We start from the raw sequence: 24,887 nt of genomic DNA on the forward strand, positions 1-24,887 counted from the left end.
CTGAGACATTGATTTACGGTTGCAACTAAAACACAACCTAGACTGTTTTATCAAATATATGAAATCAACCTCTACCGACTATACCTGGACTAGTTAGCACTTTATTAGCACTTACTTTTAGCCCTTTTGTGGTTCGGCCTTCTTGAATCTTGCTGATGTGGTTCTGTCCCCTCTTGATTTAATGGCCTTATTGTAAGTCGCTGTGGATAAAAGCGTCAGCTAAATGATAAATGTAAATGTTACCCCTCCTCTGCTTATCAATAGATAAAGGCTGCCCTCTGCAGGCTCCACAAACAACTCCACAGTGGCGTAACATTGAGTTTGAATTCAACCCTTTGCCTTTTTCATGGTCTTAATCATCTCCTAAGTTGCTTTTTCCCCTCTAAACCCAACAACTTTCTCAACCATATGAAGAACTCTTCGACCGAAAAGGGAAAAAAAGTGCTTTTCCAAATGAAGAGTGTTTTCATGAAAACACAATCAACAGATTGTGTTTCATTTTGTAAGAATTGCTCAGTACAATACGGACAAACAACCACCAGAGGGGTGATGGAAAGAGAACATAAACAAGTAAGAATTAAACCCACATGTGCAATGAAACTGTCCAAGTAAGAATTAAACCCACATGTGTAATGAGTTAATAAAAAAAATAACTTTCGTGAGTGCTTTTAGAGTCCACTCGGTTTCTCTGGTCTCATGCTGCTTTGTTTTTACTTCACATTATCTGCAGTGTTTTAGTCTGCTGGTTGTTTAACTGGCTCAGCTGGTTATAGGGGAGCTGATCATGTGACCTTCCCCAGCATATATCTTTAGGCCTTTTATGGGATGTATGCATTGCGCTTTCACTTAAAATGTGATTATTTTGAAAGACAAAAGTACCATATAATGTAAAACTGTAGAATTGTCACTCTAGTTAAACATTTTAAAATGCTTTTTACATGTGAAAATTCTGAAAAATAGCTATAGGCCTACAGATATTTAAATCTTAATTTTATTGGTATGAAATATGATAAGGTGCCCCCTGCTGTTGCAAATGTGAGAGACAATGTGATGAATTGGCAATAAAGCAAAGTCCCAGTTGAATTTAAATAATACCATGCAATGAAGGCTGCCATAGAGCCTAGAACAATATTTATGTGCTGGTTCCGCAACGAATGCAACTTTGACGTTGTCCAAATCCTTTTTCCTTTTAATTCCCAAGAGGTTAAACTGTTAATATTATAAAATATAATAAAGCAGGGTACGAATTAATACTAACTGCTTTTCTCAAATAACACATGGAAAATGATTCAGTTATTGTTTAATTTAATCACTCAAGTTGACGCAATAATGTAAACAAAGTCCTTTATCGGCTTCCACGGTGCGGTTAAAACGTCGCCCGTTCACCTGCTGCAGCGACGGAGCTCTGTGATTGGCCAGCGGGTGACTGTTAAACCCCTCCCCCTCGCCTCCCCTCCCCTCCCCTCGCCACCGCAACTTGACGGAGTCAGCAGACAGCGATCCAGCGGCGAGTTATCGGGCTAATTATCAAACCAAGGTCAGTAACGTTCCCCCCTTTTTAATCGTTTTATCCCACATACCGTACACGTCGGTCCGTGTGACATTCTGTGTCGCCCACAGAGGCCCAGGAAAAGCCCCCAAAATGAGCCAACTCAAGGACCGCTTTGTGACTTTGCTCCACGAGAAGAACTTCGTGACGGATCAGCTGGCGACCGTGGAACAAAAGACGGGAGTGAAGAGGGAGTACATCGCCTTGGGTGAGTCAACGACTCTGCGAGGGAGAAAAGGGGGACACTTCTCAACCGTTTCTCCTCATGCTCGTGTGTGTACTTTTACTCGTGTTTCGTTAGCTGCCGTTTGCTCTCCACGGCGAGCCAACGGCAGCTAACGGTGACGTCAGTTGAGCTACTGGCAGCCGGTTGTGGTCTAGTGGACACACACACACACACACACACACACACACCTCCACTTTTTCACCGTGTTCTCGCGTCCCGCGTGGCTCTGCTAGCCGGTTTATTACACGTCACCGTGCGCACGTAGCAAAGTTCACGCAGCTCGCGCGTTTATGCGCCCGTTGCACGATTAGAGTCGGTTATAAACCGCGCTTGAAATGAGCCGCCTGTAAATCTACCAGCGGCAGCTGGTCCCAAAGGGGTATTTTTATCACGTCCCGAAATGCATCCAGTGCAATGCAGAGATGGAAGGAGACTCTGGGATGACTGGTTATTCATCTGCAGGCTGCTCTTGTAGTTCGAGTTGTGTTTAGACACAGTCAATAAAGGCCAGACGCCTCAGGTTACAGTATCTATGTATTGGTCAACCGGTTTCTCTGCATTAACTGTTAGATGACACTTGGTAGTCAGGCTGTCCTACGTTTTAAACGCCTTGTCGTTACTCAAAATGGAACATGAAGATTCGTTTAATTAAACGACTCGATTTAAGGTCACCGGGGACGGCGACTGCTGGATGTGAGCCTTCAGACCCTCTGGCAGGTTTCTGTTTTTTTCGTAAAGTTGATCCTATGATCACAAAAGTCCGATCGGTTTATTTGGCGTGTGTTAAAGCTCAGTCAGATCTGCATGCAAATCATTTTTTTTATTTTTTCTTTATTACCACACTCTAAATGCACTCCGCTGGCTCTCAAATGCGGAGAACTGCATGCAAATATCCTTATATAATATGGCTATTTCCTGAAAGAGCAGCCTCATTTTATCTCTACACTGTGCCGCGTCAGTATCTCGTTCGGTTTCTCTGTGACGCAACATCCGTTCCTGTGATACTTTGGCCACGATGAAGGCTTGTTACAGGCGTGTGCCCTGATAATGTACCCTAACCCTTCATTGCATACAATAAATCCCTTCCCGTTTGCTCCGGCCAACGTTCTGTTGTACCCGACGTGGGCCTGTGAGTCCCTTTTTTAAACTCTCACCCGCTCAGCCGAGAAACGTCTGCAGTTCGTGCAGACTTGTATGTCTCTGAAGTGGAGGAACCAACCTGCTGACTCGAGTAGAGCGGGTTTCCTCTCTGCGGTGGATGCAGCCGACCTCACTGAGTGTTTGTTTTTAGTTTAGTTTAGTTTTTTTTCTAGGCTGTAAAATGTGCTTACCGGTACTTGCAGCCAGATAGATCACCTTTGCAGTATGCATCGCTGGCTAATTAAAAACGTCAGTGTATGGTTTTATCATTCAAAGCGTTGCTGTGTGCGGTGCCTGATTATGTCAGGCGTTCAACCAGTTCTTCTGTTTTTTTTTACCTTCATTAGAGAGAAGTGGGCCAACGGGAAATTGCATGGACATTTGTATATGAGCTGGGAAACCCAAATGAGATGTAAAGAGCAGGGAATCGTTTGGACACCATCAAAGGCTTTAAGTGCTCTGGGTACTGTGGGACCTTATTTTGCCGCTGCCGTTGCTGAGACATGGCTTTGCTATCGATAGTGAGGTTTGGCTAAATTTGAATGATGTATTCATTACTCTCCTTTACAGCTGCTCGAGGGTTGGACGTCATGCTCCTTGTTTTTACACAAACCTGTTGTGTAGAAACAGCGTTCCCTCACACAGCGGCTGTCGAGCAGCATTTGGAAATCTGTACCCTGGAGAGTTTTCGAAGCAACGGAAGCGCATGAGCGGTTTTGAAGTCGATCTGTGATGTAAGAAAGGGAAAGGCCAAAATGTATTGGCTTAGAAGTCAGCATCTTGCTGCAAGCTAATCCGCAGACTTTATAAGCCTGAGGGATGAGCAATGCAGCAAACTTGCTATTGCTAAGAGTCGGCGCCATGCAATGGCTTTCAAATCACCTGAAGATCCTACAGATTTTATGGTAAATTTGTGTGGAAATCCAGAAAAGGGTCAGATAATTGCGTTATTAGATAAATATGGACGGTTGATTTTAAGCCACCCTTTTTATGAAGTTTAAATTCCGTCATGTTTATCATTCTGGTTATTGTTAAATGGGGTGTAGCACTGCATTATATTGGGAGGTGAATACAATGCAGTCCAGTATAGGGCGTCACAGTAAGCTTTGGACAAGTAGCCACAATGTTTCACTTGCCCAATATCCAAATTGGTCTGAAATGTAAAATATGGATAACATCAACATTTGAACAATTATAATAAAGCCATTGAAATGTCTCGCTCCACTATTCTAACTGTTATTTTGCACAGCAGCTTGGCATTATTAGTCTTACACTTTTTTAATAAGCTGCTTAGTGGTAGGAAGTCAAAACGGTCCAATTCCTAAACTAATAATTGTGTTACACTCCTGTTAAGACAACTGTTTGTATTCAAGCTTTTGCAGGATATCCTTATAGTTTACCATTTCCCTGCACTGCCTTCTCTTGATTGCACTATGTTGCTGAATGTGTTCTCTATTGGAGTCAGCTGTTGGCTCTGTTTTTAAGGGAGACTGGGCCGTCCAGGCCGTCTCACATGGCCTTGTGAGCTTAGCGGTGTATTTAATGTCAATGCTTCCACTGACCTGAATTTGAATATCAATGTTTGACTTGTGTTTCGTGCTCCTCCTGGTCCTGGTACTGTCTAGACATCCTGCTCTCGGGCACACACACCATTTCGTTTTTAGCTTGATATTAGCTCAATTGTTTGTCCAGTAACTTGATAACCTTACCCTCATCATCTCTCTCTGCAGGTGTTCTGGGTTTTGTGGGGCTGTATCTTCTGTTTGGATACGGAGCCTCACTACTTTGCAACCTCATTGGCTTCGCGTATCCGGCATATTTCTCGTATGTATGAAGATGAGCTTGTTTCAATGCACTCCAAACTACATGTAGACAATTTTAAAGGGGAAATCACTAGCGTTTGCATTTGCATGTCCAGTCAGTGCTACCAGTAAATGTACTGCTAAAGAAATAAGTCCACCACTTTGTGCTGTTTGGACCGAGAGAGCTGGATACATCTGGCACGAGTTTCCTTCTTTGTGGTTAGGGGCTCGACAAAGGAAATCTTCTCGCGCCTAAACTGAAGAATATGAAGAATGTGTAGTCCTAAAACACAAATCATCCAAACTGGACGGAAACTATATAAAACTCGGCAAACAGTCTTCAGCGACTGATATGCTTTTTACATTTTCAAATTTTCCTATTTCACCTATTATATGAAAATATGCAAATTATTTATTTATGACTTTTTTTTTTTTTTTACTAAATTCCCTGATGATTTTTTGTTTAACAACAATGGATTTGCAGTAGGACCTGATTTCCTACTGCACCTCTGTGGAGTAGAGGAATGATGTAGAATGGCCAATAACTCAGTCGGCGTACATGTGGACACAAGAGTGTCGTCCTGAGAGACCCGTAGTACGGTATTTACACCCCCATAAATCTGAGCCCATCCAATAACCGCTGCTTAAAGGCACCCTGCGGCTTTCTTCTTGTAAACAAACGGGCCACAATTCGCTTTGAGTTAATGTATAAAATGTTGAACAGTACTAATGAAATAGCTGCCAGTTGTTGGTGCGTTGTAACATTTTAACCGCATCACTACAGTGTTTATTTATTAGAAATCGCAAGCCTCTGCATTCTGCACAAATGTTTATCGTGTCATCCTACAATAACAACTGCAAGGGATCCACCCTTTGTTTTTGTTTTTTAACAGTCACACTCCAGGATAACTTAAACCCACCATGGGTGTCACTTTTGGTGTTTGCAGTATTTACGGTCTTATGTTACTACCTCATCAATCTTCTGACTCAAACCTGTCGTCGTTTTGTTCATTCAGCATTAAGGCCATCGAGAGCAGTGTGAAGGAGGATGACACTCAGTGGCTCACCTACTGGGTTGTTTACGGACTCTTCAGCATCGTCGAGGCCTTCTCTGACATCTTCCTCTTTTGGTTCCCTTTTTACTATATTGGCAAGGTAGGTTAACATTGTTTTTCGGGCTAGTTCTTTTTTTTTTTTTTTTTTTTTTGTACGGACGTTATTTAGTTCTGTTTTTTTCAGGCTGAACGTTTGTTATCGCTCCCTTTCTTTTTCTTCTCTATTGTTTTGCCAGCCAAGTCTGCGGTTACTGGGAAACCAGACCGTCACAACGTGACTCACAGGATGCTCAATGCTTTTGGTCCTCTGAACGTTGTAGTTGGCCAACTGCGCCCCATCATGGAAAAGACGTTCAGAAATCTGCTATGATGTAGCTGTGTGATTGTTGGTTACTAATGAATCCGTTAAATAAATGTAAAGTAAATGAACTTGCTAACGGCTCCAAAACCTAGGTGATTTGGAGAAAAACTGTTGCAAAGTATATTAACTACCCAATTCAATTATTTTGAAAGTTCATATACAGAACCGTGTGCGTGTGTGTTACAATGCATTTGGGACTTCCATTCAGTGGAGTGAGTCTTGGAGTCTGTTTCATGTCCTTACCTGCGAGTAGATTTTGATGTTGAGTGTAGTTTAGGTTGTGTTGAGACAAAAGGGACCCCCACATACAGAAAGTCCTGTTACGGTTAACCAGAGCCAAATTTATTCAGGCATTATTGTCGTTATCATCATCGCTTTCCTTGATTTAACGTGTTTTGGTTTCTGCTAATGAATGTAATCCTGAATAATTAGGACAGAACTGTCTCCTATTGTGCATTGAGTGTTGGAACTTAACGTCATTTCAGCAAAATGCAAACACTAACTGTTTGTCATGTATTTGTTTACTTACAATCACAATTGGTTTCAAATAGCTGCAGTTTTTCTTCTTCCAATTAATCAGACTGGAAGATGCACAGTAATCTAATCTCTATGCTCCCTCAGTGCTTGTTCCTGCTTTGGTGTATGGCTCCAGTGACGTGGAACGGCTCTGAGATCATCTACAGGAGGGTCATCCGGCCTTTTTTCTTAAAACACCAGGCCACCATGGACAGTGTGGTCAGCGATCTGAGCGCCAAGGCCAAGAACATAACTGAGAATGTGGCGAAGGAGGGTGAGATACCAACAGTGTACATGCAAGTACAGCCAAATACAATATATAAATAAATAAAGATATTGCAGCAACCTATTCTCACAGCATACACCCAATCATTCACACTGTAACATGATCTCCTCAAGTACAGTAGTATGTTAAATCTTTCAGTGTTTTTATGTCTGTGTAAATTCAAATGAGGTACAAATTTCCACTTTAACTTAAAGATGAAAGATAAATACAAATGCAGCATGACTTCAGGGGTAAATACAACTGCAAGGTGGGAATTCTAGTTTCTTCTCTTTGTGTTCCGTCAGCTGTTAACCGGGCCCTTAACCACGAGAAGGACCAGTGAGAAACCTGGTAGCCGTGTGTGTCTGTCGAATGACGATGGACCCACTGCGCCATGCGGTGACGCTTCATCCTCGTGACAATAAATTAAACATTGTTTGTGCAGTTTACTGCCGTTGGTACAGCGACGACAATCTGGAACTGTGATCTTTCTGTGTGCGCTTCATTTCTTTGTTGTAGTGTGAGAGAATTCTTTTTTGGCAAAAAGAGTTTACATATTTGTGCAACAGTGGTGGTGCTGTCAACATTATTTGTCAAAGTGAGCCATTTGTACCAGAAGGCAGTCTGACAACATTGAGAGTTTTAAATACAGGTTGTTTTCAAATGTGTCTACAAACCGGTGTTTTCTAACCTTGTAAATCAAAACTGGAACTTAGCTGTGTGTTTTAATGTTTTCTTACTCTTAAAAGCCTTACCTTTGCATGTGCCAAGCAGTTTGAAGTCTGTTTGAGCTCTTGGGAAGGTTCTCAATCTGTAACTACATCTGGATGACTTCTGCCTTTTGAAATGTCTTAATTTATAATGATTAAATAAAACTGGAACCTTTTATAAAGTGTCTACTAGTCTGGCTTTAAACTTTCAGATTGTATTTGTTTCTTCTCATGTCCTTTCCCCAAACGGTGTCTTTCCTCCCAAAGTGGGAAATTAGATTTTATTTGGTCCAAGTTACAAAATTCACGTGCCAGTGATCTCATTGATATATTTTTTTTTTGTGTGTGTCCCAAGTCAGTGAAATTAACTTTCTGGATCAGTAACTTCTACTGATTTGCTTCTGGTTTATTTTGCAGCATTACATGTTTCTTATTCATGAACTGTAAACTTTGGAAACATTACTTAAATACTCTAATCTTTATTCAACATATCTAAACTTCATTTTACAGGGAGATATTTTTGTTGCTTGATTTTCTTATCAAACGTTAAATGACACAATATATATACAAATTGGGGACAACATGCTTTTTTAAAAACTGTTGTGATACGTTTTCGGGACCATTTTTCTCCCATTCTCATATCTACTTGTTCCTTTTGACCGATCGCCCTCAAGTCCAATTACCGGCATTCAAACGGCCTAACCGCCCGCACGTTAATTTGTCCATGACTATATTTACGCTCGAGGGGCTCTGAAAGGGAGGCCCTTTGTGCCTGTGCACTGGCTGTGATGCATGCTGAATGTAACCGGTGCAATGTCCACTCACCGCCATGAGAGGAAGGCACTCATCTGGACATGGTTGCTGTGAAGATTCTGGGTGTTTTTTATGTAACTTTACCTGTACAAATAATTACATTCCTGCCTCTGCGTTGACATTTAACGTCTGCATTGACATTTAACGCCTGTTGTCTGAGCACTTCTCATTTATGTTTGCTTAGAAGTGGAAGTCTAAAGTCGCACTTCACTGATGTTGGTAAACTTCAATATGATCGGGCCCAATGCTTACTGATCTCTCCTACCTATTGTATTATGAAGATTGCAAATTAGCCCATTGTAACATACGATTTGGACTTCATTCTTAAACTATCCAGCTGTCGATTTTTAGCTCTTAACTCTCACGCGTTATACTTCCTCCTGCGTGACCGTGTCTCGTCCTGCAGTTCCCGGGCTCGCCGACAGATGGCAGCCGGCCCCCCGCTGTGGATGGAGAGGCGGTGAGTCATACAGGGAGACCGTCACGTACCAACAGCTCAAAACCAGGCCCGCTCCCCTTCTGCCACGGGCTTTCATCAGCGCCGAGCCGATGGTTCCTCACGCGCAATGACGACAAATCGAAATTAATTAAATGTTTTAAATTATTTTCGACGCTGAGAATATGTTCGGGCGTCGACTGATGCGCTTCCTGGTTGATCTACTGTGTGAGCAGGGCGCCTGCACGTGTTGTTCTTCTCTGTTGTGTGTGTGTGTGTGTACAGTGTATTCATCCTACTGTACACACCCTACTGTGTACACCACTGTCGTCTATGGATACTCATTCAGAGACAATCATTTGGGATCGCTGTCTCTCCCCGTGGTGCTGAAACAATGAGGTCGCTGTCCGCGGTGCTGATCCCGAATATGAAGACGAGATGTGGGTTGTTTTTTAAGGGTAAAAGCTGACAAGTAAAACTTAATACAAAGTATTCAATCGTGTATTTCCAGGATACTCCTGGTTACCCATGCGTGATTGGTAGTAATGTGCCTGATTGGAGTAATTGTGTAGTATTCATATTAAAAGGTCGGTTTACATTTGAGCAAACAACAAAATGAATATACTCAAATGCTTAACTCCATCAAAATAATACAACAATTCGAGATTTTGAGATTCACTCAAGATTTCACCTTTGCCATTCTCTGAGTTTCTGTATGGGCCAAAATGAAAGTGGCATAATAATTGTCTATACCCGGGACAAGTATCTTTTTGGCTTTGGCTGAACCATCGACGCAATCATTTTGGAAATTAAATGGCGCTCTCCTCACGCGTTTGGCTGTTGATATAATATACTAACATTTTCTATAGCCTCTGTAATAATAAATAATAATTACATAACATCATATTCGAGTCTGACATATGCAGTGTCTCATTAATAATCCCATATTCTTTCATCAATTCGTCATTTAGACATCTAAATGTCTAAATCTCAAAATCATGATGATCTCGTATAACATTCCACTGGGTCTAATGAAATACTTTAAGTTCTTAGTAAACTGCAGCTTTGCTGGCAACCCGGCCACAGGGAAGTCTTTGGACAGCACGTAAATCAAGTGTGGACACATACTGGAGAGGGCAAAGCACCTCCCACGTCCTATCTGCGCGCGCGAGAGAGGGAGAGAGAGAGAGAGATTGTCAGAGAAAGCGAGATAGTCGTCTGTGGCGGTGTTGGAAATCGGACGGCATGAGCTCTACATGAACCGTGTAAAATGCTTTAAGACGCTTTCAGCGTTTGTCTCATACCCGTCCGAACCGAGGACAACCCCGAAGCGGAGCTCCACTTCCCGACCAGGTAGGGACACGCCGCGCATCCCCGCATCTCGGACACGGAGCTTACATGTTGGTACTCGGTGGCGTGACCGCGGTCCTTCTGCCTGGCTGCTGCTCTGCGCGGCGCGCACGCGGGACATCGTGTCTCATGTTCTTTATTCATCCGGGTGTTGTTGTTGTCCTAAATGCATCCAGAGCAGCTGCAATCAAGACTCGCACATCTCCGTCGTGTGAATGGTGTACAGCCTGTGTGCCCGCACAGCCATGTTGGCAGTCAGCGGGTGGTGGGGGGCGATAGAGGGGGGCGAGATGTAAGAGTGTTGGGATTATGATACTGCTTTGATGAGTAGAGGGAGGGGACGGGGGAATGGGGGAATGGGGGACGGGGGAGGTGGGGGGCGCTGTAACTGCGAAATGATGGCACCGTTGCGAGATGGCGATCCTCTGGTATTTATGAATGAACCGAACAGAGTAGGGCGGTCTGTAATGGCGCTGCGCACCAATCTGCGGACTCTCCTGACTGTAGCCGAGACGGAGACTGTACAACAATAATGACGCCAACGTGACGCATAAAGCTCGATTCCTGTGGTTAATCCTCCATCTGGATCAGTGTCTCTCTATGCCCATCCCCTCCCGTGCCCGTTCATTGGGCGTCTATTGACTAGAGAAGAGAATCATCATGGAAAACAAAAGGAGTTTTGCATCATTTAGGCCTTGTGCGTGCTTGAGATAGAGAGAGAGAGGGAGATAGAGAGAGACACAGAGAGAGAGAGAGAGAGAGAGAGAGAGAGAGAGAGAGAGAGAGAGAGAGAGAGAGAGAGAGAATATGTATGTGACTCAACTTCCTGTATGCTTTGAACATTGCCAGTCATGGGTGTGTGTGTGTGTGTGTGGGGGGGGGGGGGGGGGAGTTCAGGATTTGTGAGAATAGAGAGGACATGCATGAGAGTAAACCATGTGATTAAGCTATTAAATGTGTGGTTGGGGAGTACAGCATTGAGGTGCATGCGTGTGTGGGTCGAGGATGGGAGATAAGTGGAAGTGTGAATGGCCACCGCACAGTTGCATAAGAACACTTCTGCTGTTGAGGCAGGACAAAGAAATGACTCAATGCACGATAACTAATAGAAAACACAGAGGAAGGGACGAGGCTGATGTGCTGAGGTTTTTGATGATGTGCAAGATGAGCACGGATGATGATTATTGAATTTCTGTTTTCCCCCCAAATTCTGCTGTCGACGTGCAGCTCCACGCACAAAGGCAGCTGCTAGAAAAATTTGGATGCTTCAGTGGATTAAAAAATTATTCTTGTGCAATCTGTGATAATAGTGTTAACAACGTCAGATCCAAGATGCTATTTGCTGCAGTGAGAAAGTTTGCAACAAAAAGGTATCAAATAATTTATCATATCACTTTGAGCTTTATTTTATCAGAATCAGAATCAGAATCGTATGTTTGCACATACGTGGAATTTGTCTCCGGTTACATGTTGCTCTGTCATACATAGATATACAAATAAACAGAATATAAAAAAATCAGAAAAAAGACGTTAAAAAAAAGATGTATAAGGATTATATGTTACAATAGTACATATTACGAAATCAATTCAATCAATAACAATAAGCTGTATGAAAAGGCAACATTACACAACAATAATAATGTGAAAATGTAAAGTAAAATAAGAATAACCAACTATAAAAAGAACATAAATATGTGACGGCTGATAGTGAGACAAAGGCCAGAAAATGAGGAAACCTGCCCACAACAGACTTCTGATAAAATGTCATAGGGATATGCATTTTATTTTAAAAGTAAATAGTGTGGTTGCTTTATGGACGGTTAAAATGTTTGAATTTTTTTTAGATGCTCTGAGGGCACGGCTCATCTGAAAGGTCTATACAGTCTCCGTTAGACATGGCATTAGGCAGGATTATTTTTAGTAATACAGAATATTTGACATTTCCTTCAAATATCACTCATTCATTATTAAATGAGTTCTGAGAGAACTGAGAGAAAATTTGTGGTTAGAGATTAAGAAACTGCCTCTCCCATAATCCCAGTTTCTTCACCTGAGCCTCGCCGGCAGTCTGCAGCGAGATTCCCTTCTACATCTCCGTCTGCGTGGTTTTCAGACGTGGATCAAGTGGTATTATGAAGAAAAAAAGATGTGCTTGGTTGATGCTGTCGGTAGAAACCAGCGGAGTCAATTCAAAAGTACAACCCCTGTCAGTGTCACCATCTGTCACTGCAGGCAGGCTCCTGCAACCCACACCAGCAGTCTGCAATTAGTGCTGCAGTCAACTCAGTGGCCTCATAGCGTCTGAGAAGAAGCTCATTTGAATACACCATGCAGACTTTAAAACAGACCTGATTTCTGTTTTGCTAGTGCAGGAAACCAAATTCCCTTACTCTTTCTTGGCCCGATTCTGGTGTTAATATCCAGACGCCGGGCTGTGGTATTAGTGGAGTCTTACGGAGAGGCCAGACGGAGCCACGCGGGGTTCCCCAGGTCAAGCTAATACTCATAATACACACTCAAAGGCTAATTACATGGATCCAGTCCTGTGTGACAAACTGCAGCACAGAATCAGCGTTATTATGGTTGCAGGATTTGATTACAGCTCAGGATTCAATCTGCCGGAAGGGGAAATATTATTCTAATCTCTCCTTGAAGGTGTGCATTTAGTGTACATTTCCAATAGGATCCTCTGCTTGGGCAACAACAGGCATTGTGCAGCTAAATGCTCATGATGGTACACATTTGGCTTTGCAACAATTTGTCTGTTACCTTTAAGCTTTTTATGGCAAGATTTGATTTTGTTCTACATTTACCTCTTGCTCTTTTTCTGTGCAAGTACTCAAGTGAGCTACACACATTTTAGATTTGCAATTAATAATTACAAATACATTCAACCCCATTGTTTTATGACAAGGACTCACCTTTCTCTTGCACCAGGATTGTGTGAATGCACACAGTGCATCTGGAATTGTCACAGAAAACACTAACGTGTTGAATTAATGAAGACTACTGAAAAGAGTTTACTATGAGTTATAATCCTTAACATTTCATAAACTCTAACTCTTCATACTAATTATGTCCTGAGCCTTCTTTTGGTTGCACTTCAAACAGATGCACACATTGCCCTTTTTTTGTATTTCTGACAAAGTATCTGCTCAAGGAGCATTTTATGTGATATTAAACCTCACGTTTACCACATTAAACATGGTTAGTGCCAAAGGAGGGATTAAGGATAAAAGAACTTGACCATAGTAACGCTACATGTAGAGCTCCTGTCTCAATCACTCTGCTATAAGTAATTAGGCTTGACTCTGCTGATATTGCTAATGCCACAGTGTTACCCTTAGTATACGCTAAGTCGAGTGGAATTTTGTGGAGAATCTTAGGGCTTCCTTCGGAATTGCATGTAGTCTTACAGGAAGACTGCTGGTATCTTAAGTCCTGATATTTGGGTCAATGCAGAGACGGCCAGCAGCACACAGGAGGTTAAGCTCAATGATTAGCTGCTAAGCCAAGACCACAGCGCTGCAACCTCCTGGACGCTCTCAGGCACAAACTCCACGCACGTGAGGTGGTGCGCTCAATCACGGTACAGACTGACACTGATGAGAGGCAGACACCCCCCCCCCTTCATAGTCTCACACACAGCCTTCAAACTAGCCTATTTTATTTTAAACCTATTTTCATGATATTATTATGACACATTATTTTAATTGACTTCCATTAACACGTAAAGTTTCCTTTATTTGCATCATCTCCCTCTAACGCACACACACACACACGCATGGAATCAGACAGGAAAATGTGTGTTTGTCGTCACATTTTTAGTACTGTGATGGATACAATTTGTCACGTTCATATATTTTTTAACTCAATAATAATTCAAATTTTTCAGAACAGGCTTTTCACTGCTTTTTCATGTGTTGTGTTCCATTGGTCGGTGTGCACTGTGAGAGCAGCGTGACTGAATGTCTGAGACTGTAACTAAATGTGTGAATGCATCATCCACTGCCTGATCACTTCTAATGAAACAGCCTGGGACTTTAAATTGCCTTTTGCTAAAAATGCAGATTCATCCCTCTCGGAAGATGCAAACTTGAGACGCGGCCGCTGACGTGTGCAAACAGGGAATCTTTTGCTCGACTGCACGGACGCACACTCGTGTCCGTCTGATCGTCTGGCGACTTAAGAGACAGATGTGGTCTGTGTGCGTGAGTGTGTGTGTGTGTGTGTGTGTGTGCGTGAGTGCGATTGTGAGAGAGTAGTCAGAACATTTCAGAGCATATTGAGAATAAGATCTTTTCCCGTAATACTTTCATCCCCAAAACATATTTGTGTACCCTCGGCATTCCAGTATCTGCGGCTTGATCAGAACGCTCTCTCAACAACACACCACAGGACGGCTTTGTTGGTGTCTATTCAATCACGCTCTTGATCTGTTGAATGGGATCGTGTTTGATGTTGGTTAATGCGCATCCTTTGTGCCGCTGCGTAAGTGGCTCTCCTGAGGGGAATTATGTGCATATTTTCACTAAAGGTGACATTTCCTTGCTTGCTCCGGGAAATAAACGATGCGAGGAGGCTCCCTTGTCTGAGTGAGAGGAGAGGAGGCTTGTTTGCTCTGTGCCAGAGCCATTTGCTAATGGAGTTTGGCTTCACTGCCAAAGATGTATTTATATACCATTAATTCATTAGGAGACTGCAGTCCTCTCATTTCAACTAAAACTACAGAAGAGGAGTGGGAAAAGGGGAGAGAAAGCTTCTGATTTGGAGGTCGTTAATCTCAGAGGCCTACTGTCAAGGACAAATGTTGAAGGAACCAAAGTGCTGTGTGTGTGCGTGTGTGCGTGTGCGTGTTCGTGTGTGTGTGTGCGCTTTCACGTGTCTCTGTGTCACTGGGAGGTTGCACCTGCGTGTGCAGTTATAGCTGCTGACAGAGGGAGGGAGGCAGCTAATTTTAGCTCAGGTGGAAGACAGAAGGGAGCGGAGGAAGGTTTTGACGAGCAGGATCGTTGTTGTGGCGCTGAAATCCCTCCGACCAAAAGAACCAACGGGCACAAAGCGAGGAAGGATGACCAGCTGACAGGACCCAGACAGACCAGCCCCATCGATCAAAACCGCAGCGGCGGCCTTACTTTATTGATCAACCAGCGATGGGGCCCGGGGAGTCAGTGAGCAGGAGATGGAGGAGAAACGGGAGCAGGTCAAAGGGAAACGTTTTCTAGATGCGTAAATGAAGAGGAAAGAGGAACAGAAAGAGCAATAAAAGGAACATTCACAAGCATATCAGTGTTCAGAGCACGTGGTTCCATCACAGAGGCACCAACAAATGACAATTTGTGGCTTTAAGCATTTGGCTTCAGATTTAGATTTTGTGTTTAGATTTTGTGTAAACTGAAACATTATCTGGATCTGGGAACACAGCTATACGTTACTAAAAATAGGTGAGACAGAGCAAGGAATGTGCTGTTTGACAAAATTATTTTTGAAAGTAAAAAAAGAAGGATACATATAAAACACTTTTACAATTTACCATCGGATTTGCTGGTTCAACTTTGACCTTAAAGTTAAACCCTGTGCCATCAGGGATTGTTTTAGCCGTTTATGATGTTTCAGGCTTAGCTTTACCTCAAAACAAAGAGGCTTTGATCATCTGCCTAAATGTTAAGCTTTTTACTGCCTGTCTGATCATGTGACCACTCTGGTCCCGTCTGAGTTTAATGTTGTAACGTTGGCGTGTTCCCAGATCTCGGGCAAGCAGATCTTTGCTGAGATTCATTAGCATTCACTGGCATTCACCAATATTCACTCTCCTTTGTGATGTGGGAAATATTTGTCTTCAGAGCAAATGCTACACTTCACCAGCTAGCCGCTCTCATTGTCTTTTTCATGTTCGGTGCATAACGGTGGATTTATCACTGCTTCTCTGCTCTAAACAGCTTTTGTGCTCTCCCAGTGGAAATAATTGTTGACGGGCAACATTTATGAAGCTTTTTCGACAGTGTCCTTGGCTGTTTCAAAAAGTGTATCATCGCTAAATGTCCCAGGGGATCCATTAAACAAGAGTTTCTGAAGAATCTGCAGGCCTACAGGACAGATAGCCATTTGCAAAATTAAACTGTGGCTGTGTGTGCAGCATGGATAGAAAATGCTCCTATATGTCCCCCAGACTTGGAGCTATAGATTGACCATAAATCTCAAGAGGCACTCCCCGAATCCCTATTTATTTGGAAGTCCTTGACTGATATTAACTAGACCCTGGCAATGCAATTACAGAGGCCCTGCCATCCATAGTGGATTCCAGCAGTGCAAGCATGACAGAAATCCACTTATTCCATCTAGTATTGATGTCAATTTACTGTTTCATTACAGCTGGAGCTTAAAGAGCCGCACATGATCACAACTGAATGAGTATCTTATTATGGGACCTTAAAGCAAGTTTAGAACCTCAGTTGATAAATAATGCAACACATTCAATGTGTTATCATGCACAGATGCTCAGCAGACACACATGCACTTACACACACAGTGATAGATTAGGTGTGACGACGCTGCTCGGGTGCATATGTATGAGTTACAGCAGGGAGGATTTCAATGCACGTTGTGGCTGTTAATCACAAATCAGGTTTATTATAGCTTAATATCCAATTAAAAAAATTCTGTATTTCTGGAAAGGATATTTTTCAATTATATCACAACATGTGTTCGGCAGTAAATATGCATCACATGGTTTCTAAATGGCTAAGATTAAAGAGGCATTAAGTCATGTTGTTTGACACCACACTGACACATTTTAACACACTGTAGCATCTGTAGGGATCTTTTGGCAAAACATAATGTAATGTCACATGTGTGTATAATCACCTGAAAATAAGAGTTGTTTTTGATATATTTGAATGAGCCATTCCTACCTGCATATGGAGCGTGTCCTCCTCACAGAGCCGGCCGCCATGTTTCTAACCCAGAATTGACCTTTACGTACAACATACACATTATACATGCACATATAGCACTGATCTCTCGTAGCCTCAGCGACCTCATCCTCTCTTATTTGTAGTGCTTTCACACCTGCTAGCCTGAGGTTGAATCCCACCAGCGCTTCCCGAATTCCTGTTCCTCCATCTGCTTTGTGATCTGCTGATTTGCTAGAATTTCCGCTGTGTTAAAACTGTCCCCTCCTTCCCACCCCTCTCTCCCCTCTCTCCCCTCGCTTCCTTCCCCTCAACCCCAAACCTTCGTCATCACAGGTGTAACACCGTCTTAAGCTTGAAGGGGGCAGAATGCCGGAGCAGAGCAACGACTATCGCGTGGTGGTGTTCGGGGCGGGGGGAGTGGGGAAGAGCTCCCTGGTGCTGCGCTTCGTGAAGGGCACCTTCCGGGACACCTACATCCCCACGGTGGAGGACACCTATCGCCAGGTGATCAGCTGCGACAAGAGCGTGTGCACCCTCCAGATCACCGACACCACGGGGAGCCACCAGTTCCCGGCCATGCAACGCCTGTCCATCTCCAAAGGCCACGCCTTCATCCTTGTGTACTCCATCACCAGCAAACAGTCCCTGGAGGAGCTCAAACCCATTTACCAACAGGTGGGAAGTGATGGTGTTTGTGGATTCATGGGTTGATGCATGGTGGTGTGTGCGTGTTGTAGACATCACACCAAATATAACTAAATACAGAATAAGTATTTTACTAAGCTAATTCCTAACGGTTTCCTCTGTTTATAGGTAGTAGCCTTGAAATGTAATACAACAGTTTTTTCTATTCTCCAACTCAACCGTTTGGCCGTTTATGATGTGCTCTCACCAGCAAGGACATAACAAGCCCTCCCCTCATGTTCTCCTTTTCGTCCGCAGGTCTTGGCCATAAAGGGCAACGTTGAGGCCATCCCCATCATGCTCGTGGGCAACAAGAGCGACGAGACCCTGCGGGAGGTGGAGACCAAGGACGGGGAAGCCCAGGCCAACCAGTGGAAGTGCGCCTTCATGGAGACGTCGGCCAAGACCAACCACAACGTAACCGAGCTCTTCCAGGAGCTCCTCAACCTTGACAAGAAGAGGAACATGAGCCTCAACATCGACGGCAAGCGCTCGGGGAAGCAGTCCCGCGCCGAGAGACTGAAGGGCAAATGCATCGTGATGTAAATCCGGGAGAGGGGAGGTGGAGGTAGAGAAGGTTGGGGGCGAAACAGAGAATAAGCAAGACAAGGGATTGGAGGGACTCACTACATGTCTCAGTCGGAGCAAAGCGTCTGCGAGGCAGCAATGGTCTCATCATCCACATCCTCCTCCGTTCGGCTGGTGCATTCACAAAACACAAATCAGCTGTTATTTTTTTTTAAAAACATACAGGGTCTTAGTTTCAAACCACACATCCATGTGCATCATGCAAGAGGTGAGGAGGGAGCGACACAGAATATTCACATTAAAATCAAGAGGTGCGCGTCGCAGATGAATCAACCTGTGAACATCGGCCACCGAAGGAGGAAGCGCAGCTGTGGACTTTGGCGTCGTCCCAGAAACTTCTGGCCGAGGAGCTCATGGAGAACCCCGGAAACCGGAACGAACACCACAGACTGAAGCCCCCCCCCCCCCCCCCCTTGAAAACTGATCCACACGAAACATGTCGTGTCCTCCCTCTTCTACATCCGACCCCCTCCCTCCCTGCTCGGCTCCGTCCTCATTCCAGCACCCTCATCCTTCGTATACACCCCCGTACTACAGGAAACATAGAAAAGCGTGATGTTTATGTAACAGAGCCGACAAAGCCAGTACAGCTCACTCATCTGAAATAAGCACTACTGTGGGAGGCTGAGTTGTCCGCCATGCTAGGAAGCGCAAAACCCACAGGTTTTGAGATTGCTAAATACTGAGACCCAGCTGCATCACAGAGCCACTCCCGAGGACTGTCATGCACATAAACATGGGATACTCCAATATGTTCCATCTAGTCTACACGAGTGGGTGAAGCATTAAAGCAACGTCTTCTCGTTTTTCTCCCTTCAGAAAGATTTTAAAGAAGACCACAATTAGCCTTCATCAAGCTGTCATCATGTCAAAAACTCATCTGCTAAATGTCCTCATCTTAAGAGGAGAGACATCCAGCGGCAGGGTGTGCACATAAGCTACTGATACGGCGCAACAATCCTTTTAAGACTCTCATCTATTGTAGGATAAATCCGGGAAGAAATAAGATGGACTCTCATGAAACCATAGAAATACACGTCTGCCTTGTCTACGAGGAGGATTCACTCGGATAATCATTGCCAGGCTGGTCAGACGGAGGGCAGGATTTTTGCTTCTCAGTTCAAGAATGTCCGTTCGCTCTAGCACTTTTCATGTGAAGGTTTCTCTTCTTTTGCCTTTATTTCTTGCCTGTTTGCTTTATGATGCTCTTTAGTTGTGTTAAGAGTTAAAAAATAAGCCCTCCTTAAACTAAAAGATTTGTGCAGATGATTCAGTTCTAGCTGAATCCCCAAATTCTGTTTCCTATTTGGTTGGTTTGGTTACATTACCTCCCATATGCTCATGTAGGCATCAGCAAGCTGGAAACAGAATGAGTCACACACACATTCACAGCCACAGCATGTGCACAAATGCATTCATGCAAGTGTAAAAAAAGTAAAAGGTCAATTTGAGTCACACTGTTGACTGATTACATGAAGACAAACAGGGCAAAGTCAACATCAATGCCCTCACATTGCACTTTATACCATAAACACAAACAAGTACACACCCAGACACACACATACACACCTGTAATCTGTCATGCGTTTGCCTATGTTGAGTTTCCACATATTACAGAATATTCACCTGGGGCCTAATGGCTTCACTGTATGTCCAAAGTGCATGAATACAACTGTCCTCACGCAGGAGCTCTGAATATTGTACAGTCTACACGGGACAGCCAAAAGCACAATACTTTTTTACCAACATATCTATTTATACATTTACTTGTGTTTCTCTTTTTTTTATTTGATCTTTTCCTAGTTTGTTCTCTTTGTGCAATTTTCATCTTCAACGTTTATTCACTAGTCCTGAACATAGGAGAAATAATCTCATGCTTACCGGTAGCTTCTGCGTCTCGGCATAGATGCTTAGTGTTTATTTGTCCGGTACGCGGCACAATGAGGTTGTGGTTCTGCTGCACAACAGGGTACCGTGACGTAGCGGCGAGCTGTGGTTCATAAGTGCGTGCAAACCTCCACAGAACTGTGGGTCGTATGAAGAAGGAGGTGGACGAGCAGGGTTATTATTTGTCTTCTTTTTTCCGTCAACAATTGTGCGTGGAGGATAATCTGCTCCTGTGCAGCGAAACCCATGACACAGATGAAAAAAAAAGAAGCACAGCAGCTGTTTGTCGCCTGTCCGTCTTTGTGTGCAGCAGAATCAACAACTGGGCACTTTAGGGTGACAATTTACATGGAGACTTGCTTATTAATCAGCAATGCCTCATTTAGTATCACCACACAAAATGTCCCTCCTGCATTATTCACGCCCACAGTTATTGTAAATTAAGCATATGGTAGTAGAATGAAATGTCTATAAGAGCTTCAAGTAAGATGTTACCAAAGGAAAACTGTACCCGCTGTCGGCTTGGGAATAAATCCTTTGGAAGCAGGAAAGGTTGTTACAGTCAGAGGTTTCAATGTTGCTACGTGCTGTAATATACAGCTTAATAATGATACTCATGATATATTGTCTTTGACACATCCGATCTTCAAATCTAGCAGATAATACTAGCAAAATGTGAATATGTGACTAAAGGTTCCACCCTGTTTCCTTTTCTTCCCCCATTTTGAAAGCTGAACGAATCCGTCGGTATCGATGTGTTGTATTCTGAGGTCCTCTAAAACTCAAGCATTAGCATCGTAAAGCGCGTCCTTTACGTGTCAGATCCCAGGCACGCTCACTCGTACTCTCGCTTCCTTTTTTATTCAACCATCCATCTGTTTTTTTTAAACAAGTTGTTATTGAAAAGGTTTGTCTTGGTTTGTTTTTAGATGCCAGAAGGGTGGAGTGATACCTGCCATGTACCAACCTGATGTGTCCTTCTAGGGGATAAAAATCTAGAAACAAAAGAGCTGTAAGTTATCTGTACATCTATCAGGCAGTGCTGACCCTATCTGGTGTGTAGCTACCGGCAGCGCCGGTGCAAACGCTGCATAAATATGAGCTTGACACGTCCGGTTGCTTCACACAAACGCCAGTCGGCCAGCGCATGTTTGTGCAATCTGTTGTTCTGCTGACGTCTACAGGAGGCTGTCGCTGTTCATGTTCCTGCTCTGAATGAGACACAGCAGAGAGGGAAAAACAATGAGACAACGTGCAAGAGCAGCACGGACAACACGCTCGAGTGAGAGGCTGCACTCAAAAGAAATAGCGTAAAAATGTGGATTGCGTTAACTATCTAGGCTTTGTAATACTCAAGCGTGCTTGCATGTGAGGAGGCGTGCACGGCAAATGTGTGGCCTTCCATCGACCTTCTTGGGCTGTGTGAATTAAACGCTGGCATGAATCAGGACACGCACCTCTGTCCCCCGTGCTCCCTCGGCCGGTCTCATCTCGTCTTTTTAATGATGCACACTCACTGCTGCTGTCTGTGAGTGTGACCATAATCGTACACACGCATGTGCAGAATCAGCTGCTTATTTGCATCCCTTCACCCTGGCCTCCGTGAGTGTGCGTGTGTGTGTGTGTGTGTGCGTGTGTGTGTGTGCGAATGTTTTGCGTGCTGCCTTCTGTCAGATGTTGGTTGCTTTCCTGTGCAGAAGGCCTACACATTTCTGCATGAGTCGTCCCGCATTGCTTTAACACTCCGGCAAAAATAAACACATACTTACACAGGCATATAAACGGTCATGGAGGCTAAATAGACTGCATGCTCTCAGCTGCACACGCGCACACTTCTACACGCATATTACATTCCATACATTCACACAGGCCATGTCAGTGAAGACAGGTTCTCTCACTGTCACTTTTTCCGCTATGCGTTGTTGTACAGGCACCACTGTCACCACTTCTCCTCCATAAATCAGCTGTCCGCCCCCTGAAATCATGAGTTTCCTTCCTTTTGTTTTTGGTTGTTGTGTAGGTCGGTTGCACTAAAACAGACGGAAGGCCGACCCTGCTCCAATTTTGATTGTAGATAGTTGTAAATAGTGTTCAAAGAGCGTAATATTTCAGAGATGAGAAAGCAGAGTGTGCAGAGGAATGGATGCTTCGGTCAGAATATGCGTTTCCGTCAAAGTGCCCAATTCAAACTAACACAAATCTTAAGAGTTTCCTTCAGAGGAGAGCTACACTTTAACTACAAGTTATGTCCAATTCACCAGCTGTCATGAAGTTGTTTTTTGTAGTGTCCTATGACTTTCTTTGCAAATAGGACAGCTAATTTGCAGAGGCGGTAAGATACGGGAACCCAAAGTGAACAATATTGGATTTATTAAGAAATTAAATTTTGAAATATATGAAACTCTGAAATATTGCAAAGAATGTTTAGAATTCAGCTCATTATTATAACTGTCATAACCTCCTGTTTCTTCGGCCTTTTATATTTTCAGCATTTTTACTACCAAATGTCAAGATCACTTTTTTTCCCCAAAATCTTCAATCAAGACCAACAGGGAGCCACCAGTTATGTGATTGTCTGTCTGCTCATTCAGACCAAAGCAGCAGCCAATCACATAGCTGGAATGAAATCAAACCGCCCTGCAGTTCAATGACGCTATAATGAAAAGAAACAGGTTAACAAAATAATATTCAACAATAATATCATGTTATTATTCATTTTAATCTTTTAAATATTGAACACTTTGGGTCTCCATGGGACTTCACATCGGCATCTTTTGTCCCAAATTTTGATTAACGTCAGTTGAAGTTCACCTCACCTTGTCTGAGGTAACCTGGTACCTACAGGTCATGTTGCTTAAGAGCCGCCTGGTGCAGAGCAGAGAGGATGTGGTTCACGTGCGTTCCTCCATAGCAGGATGGGAACATGACACTTTGACACCTAAACAAAGGACAGTCCGTGAAATCTAAACAGGCCAGTGGTTTATCGACTTATCTTACATATGCCATCAACTCATCTGTACCAACGAGGGCAGTTTGCAGCGCTGTTGAGGCAGAAGACCTGATGAACTCACCGTTGGGGTTCGAGGGGCAAACGGACCCTGTTAACCTCTCCGGCTCACCCCTTTACATCTTGTCTGATCCAATACTCGCAGGCTGTTTTGGAGAACAAGGGGCGTAACGTTAGGCATTTAGACTCTGTGGGTAATGTAGTTTGGTACTATCCTGTCTCTCTGGCCCTTCATTCCTGCATGGTCCCTATTGGTGTTCCAGCCAGCATGAGAACAAGGACACAAACTGTGAATCATCTTTGTATACTTTAAAAAAAAATCCTCAGCAGCATTTACCGTTTCGGTTTTGCAAATTTTTAATTTCTTTTAAGCACTTATTGTTTTCGGTTAATTATTCTGTTTGTTTACATTTTTTTCTGTTGAAACTTTTTTATTTCTTTAACTTATTATGATGTATAGATATTTATTCTAGCAATAGTCTTCCTGTTAAGATATACTGTGCTGATGCATCCTCTGAATAACAGACACACACACATATATATAGATATATATACATATATATATGTCTATATATATAGATATATATAATTATAATCAAATCTGCAAAATGATTTTCCTAATAAAATGATGAATTGAGGAGTGCGTCTTGTCTTCTTGATCTCGCTGTGCATGAGGACTGTTCCTCAGCTGAGCCGGAGGTTTCATGGCTCTGTCGATAAGCCGGCCCACCACTCTAGTCCAACTATTTGATGGATTGACATGAAATTGCATTCACACATTCATGGTTCCCTGAAGATGAATAGTCCATGAATAGTCCCCTGATGACTGACTTCTAATATCACACTTTAGTTTGAATACAATATGATAAGAAATATTTGGTCAGTTGCCACAGACATTTGTGTCCTCATGAGAAACTTTTTTTCTGTCAACATTCAACAATACTTTACCTTCCATTAGTCAATGGAAGCCTCTGTTTTGCTTTGTGTAAAGTGCCATTCCGCAGAAGGATTACAAATTCTCCAAAAAATGTAAAGGCAGCAATACTTCATATAAAATACTCAAATTCAAATGAATATCCTAAATTAAAGGTATTATGTGAAAGTCGAAAAATATTATTGGTAAATGCAAATAGCATAGCATAGCCATACATATATAGGTCATACCACCACTTTATTGGATTAATATGAATAATGTAGTATTTATTGTATTTAGTCATGATAAAGCTGGGTAGAATTATTTTGTAAAAACCCACCGTTATGGTTTAATCTTAATCCATAAACTCATCATGTGTTTTTATGCAACTACTCTCACACACTAGGTAACTGAAGCTGTAGAACGAATGCAGCTACTGAAGCAAAAACTACAATATTTCCTTCTAAACTGTCGTGGAAAAGACAAAGTAGCATGGCATGGAGATAATAATTATTAATTAATTAGGTGCAGCAAAGGGCCTAAACATAATTCCACCTGCTTAGCATCAGCACGTCAGCACAAAGATAAATGGAGAGCGAGTAAAGGATTCACAGACTCCCACTACTCCCTTCACTCTCACTTCTCGCTTAACCCTCCAACATCTGCTTGGG

General features: G+C 43.1%; 2 protein-coding genes across 3 annotated transcripts; both read left to right on the forward strand.

The window, feature by feature from the left end:
- The first annotated feature begins 1,320 nt into the window (after positions 1-1,320).
- Positions 1,321-7,806, forward strand: LOC120833396 (receptor expression-enhancing protein 6). 2 transcript variants are annotated; one of them, XM_040200466.2, is made up of 6 exons: positions 1,321-1,537; positions 1,621-1,757; positions 4,646-4,739; positions 5,734-5,872; positions 6,755-6,923; positions 7,220-7,806. In XM_040200466.2, the coding sequence occupies exons 2-6, from the start codon at positions 1,643-1,645 to the stop codon at positions 7,255-7,257; spliced, it is 555 nt and encodes a 184-aa protein (XP_040056400.1). In that variant the 5' UTR covers positions 1,321-1,537; positions 1,621-1,642; the 3' UTR covers positions 7,258-7,806. The 2 variants fall into 2 exon arrangements, with proteins under 2 accessions (XP_040056400.1, XP_040056401.1); XM_040200467.2 differs by having other exon boundaries at positions 1,397-1,537; positions 6,755-6,945.
- Positions 7,807-10,042: 2,236 nt separating this feature from the next.
- On the forward strand, positions 10,043-23,943 carry diras1b (DIRAS family, GTP-binding RAS-like 1b). The gene is made up of 3 exons (XM_040200465.2): positions 10,043-10,226; positions 17,471-17,812; positions 18,080-23,943. Exons 2-3 carry the CDS (start codon positions 17,504-17,506, stop codon positions 18,365-18,367), a joined length of 597 nt encoding a protein of 198 aa, XP_040056399.2. The 5' UTR covers positions 10,043-10,226; positions 17,471-17,503; the 3' UTR covers positions 18,368-23,943.
- Positions 23,944-24,887: the final 944 nt, after the last annotated feature.

The sequence above is a fragment of the Gasterosteus aculeatus genome, chromosome 15 (assembly GCF_964276395.1).
Source record: "Gasterosteus aculeatus chromosome 15, fGasAcu3.hap1.1, whole genome shotgun sequence".
NCBI lineage: Eukaryota > Metazoa > Chordata > Actinopteri > Perciformes > Gasterosteidae > Gasterosteus > Gasterosteus aculeatus.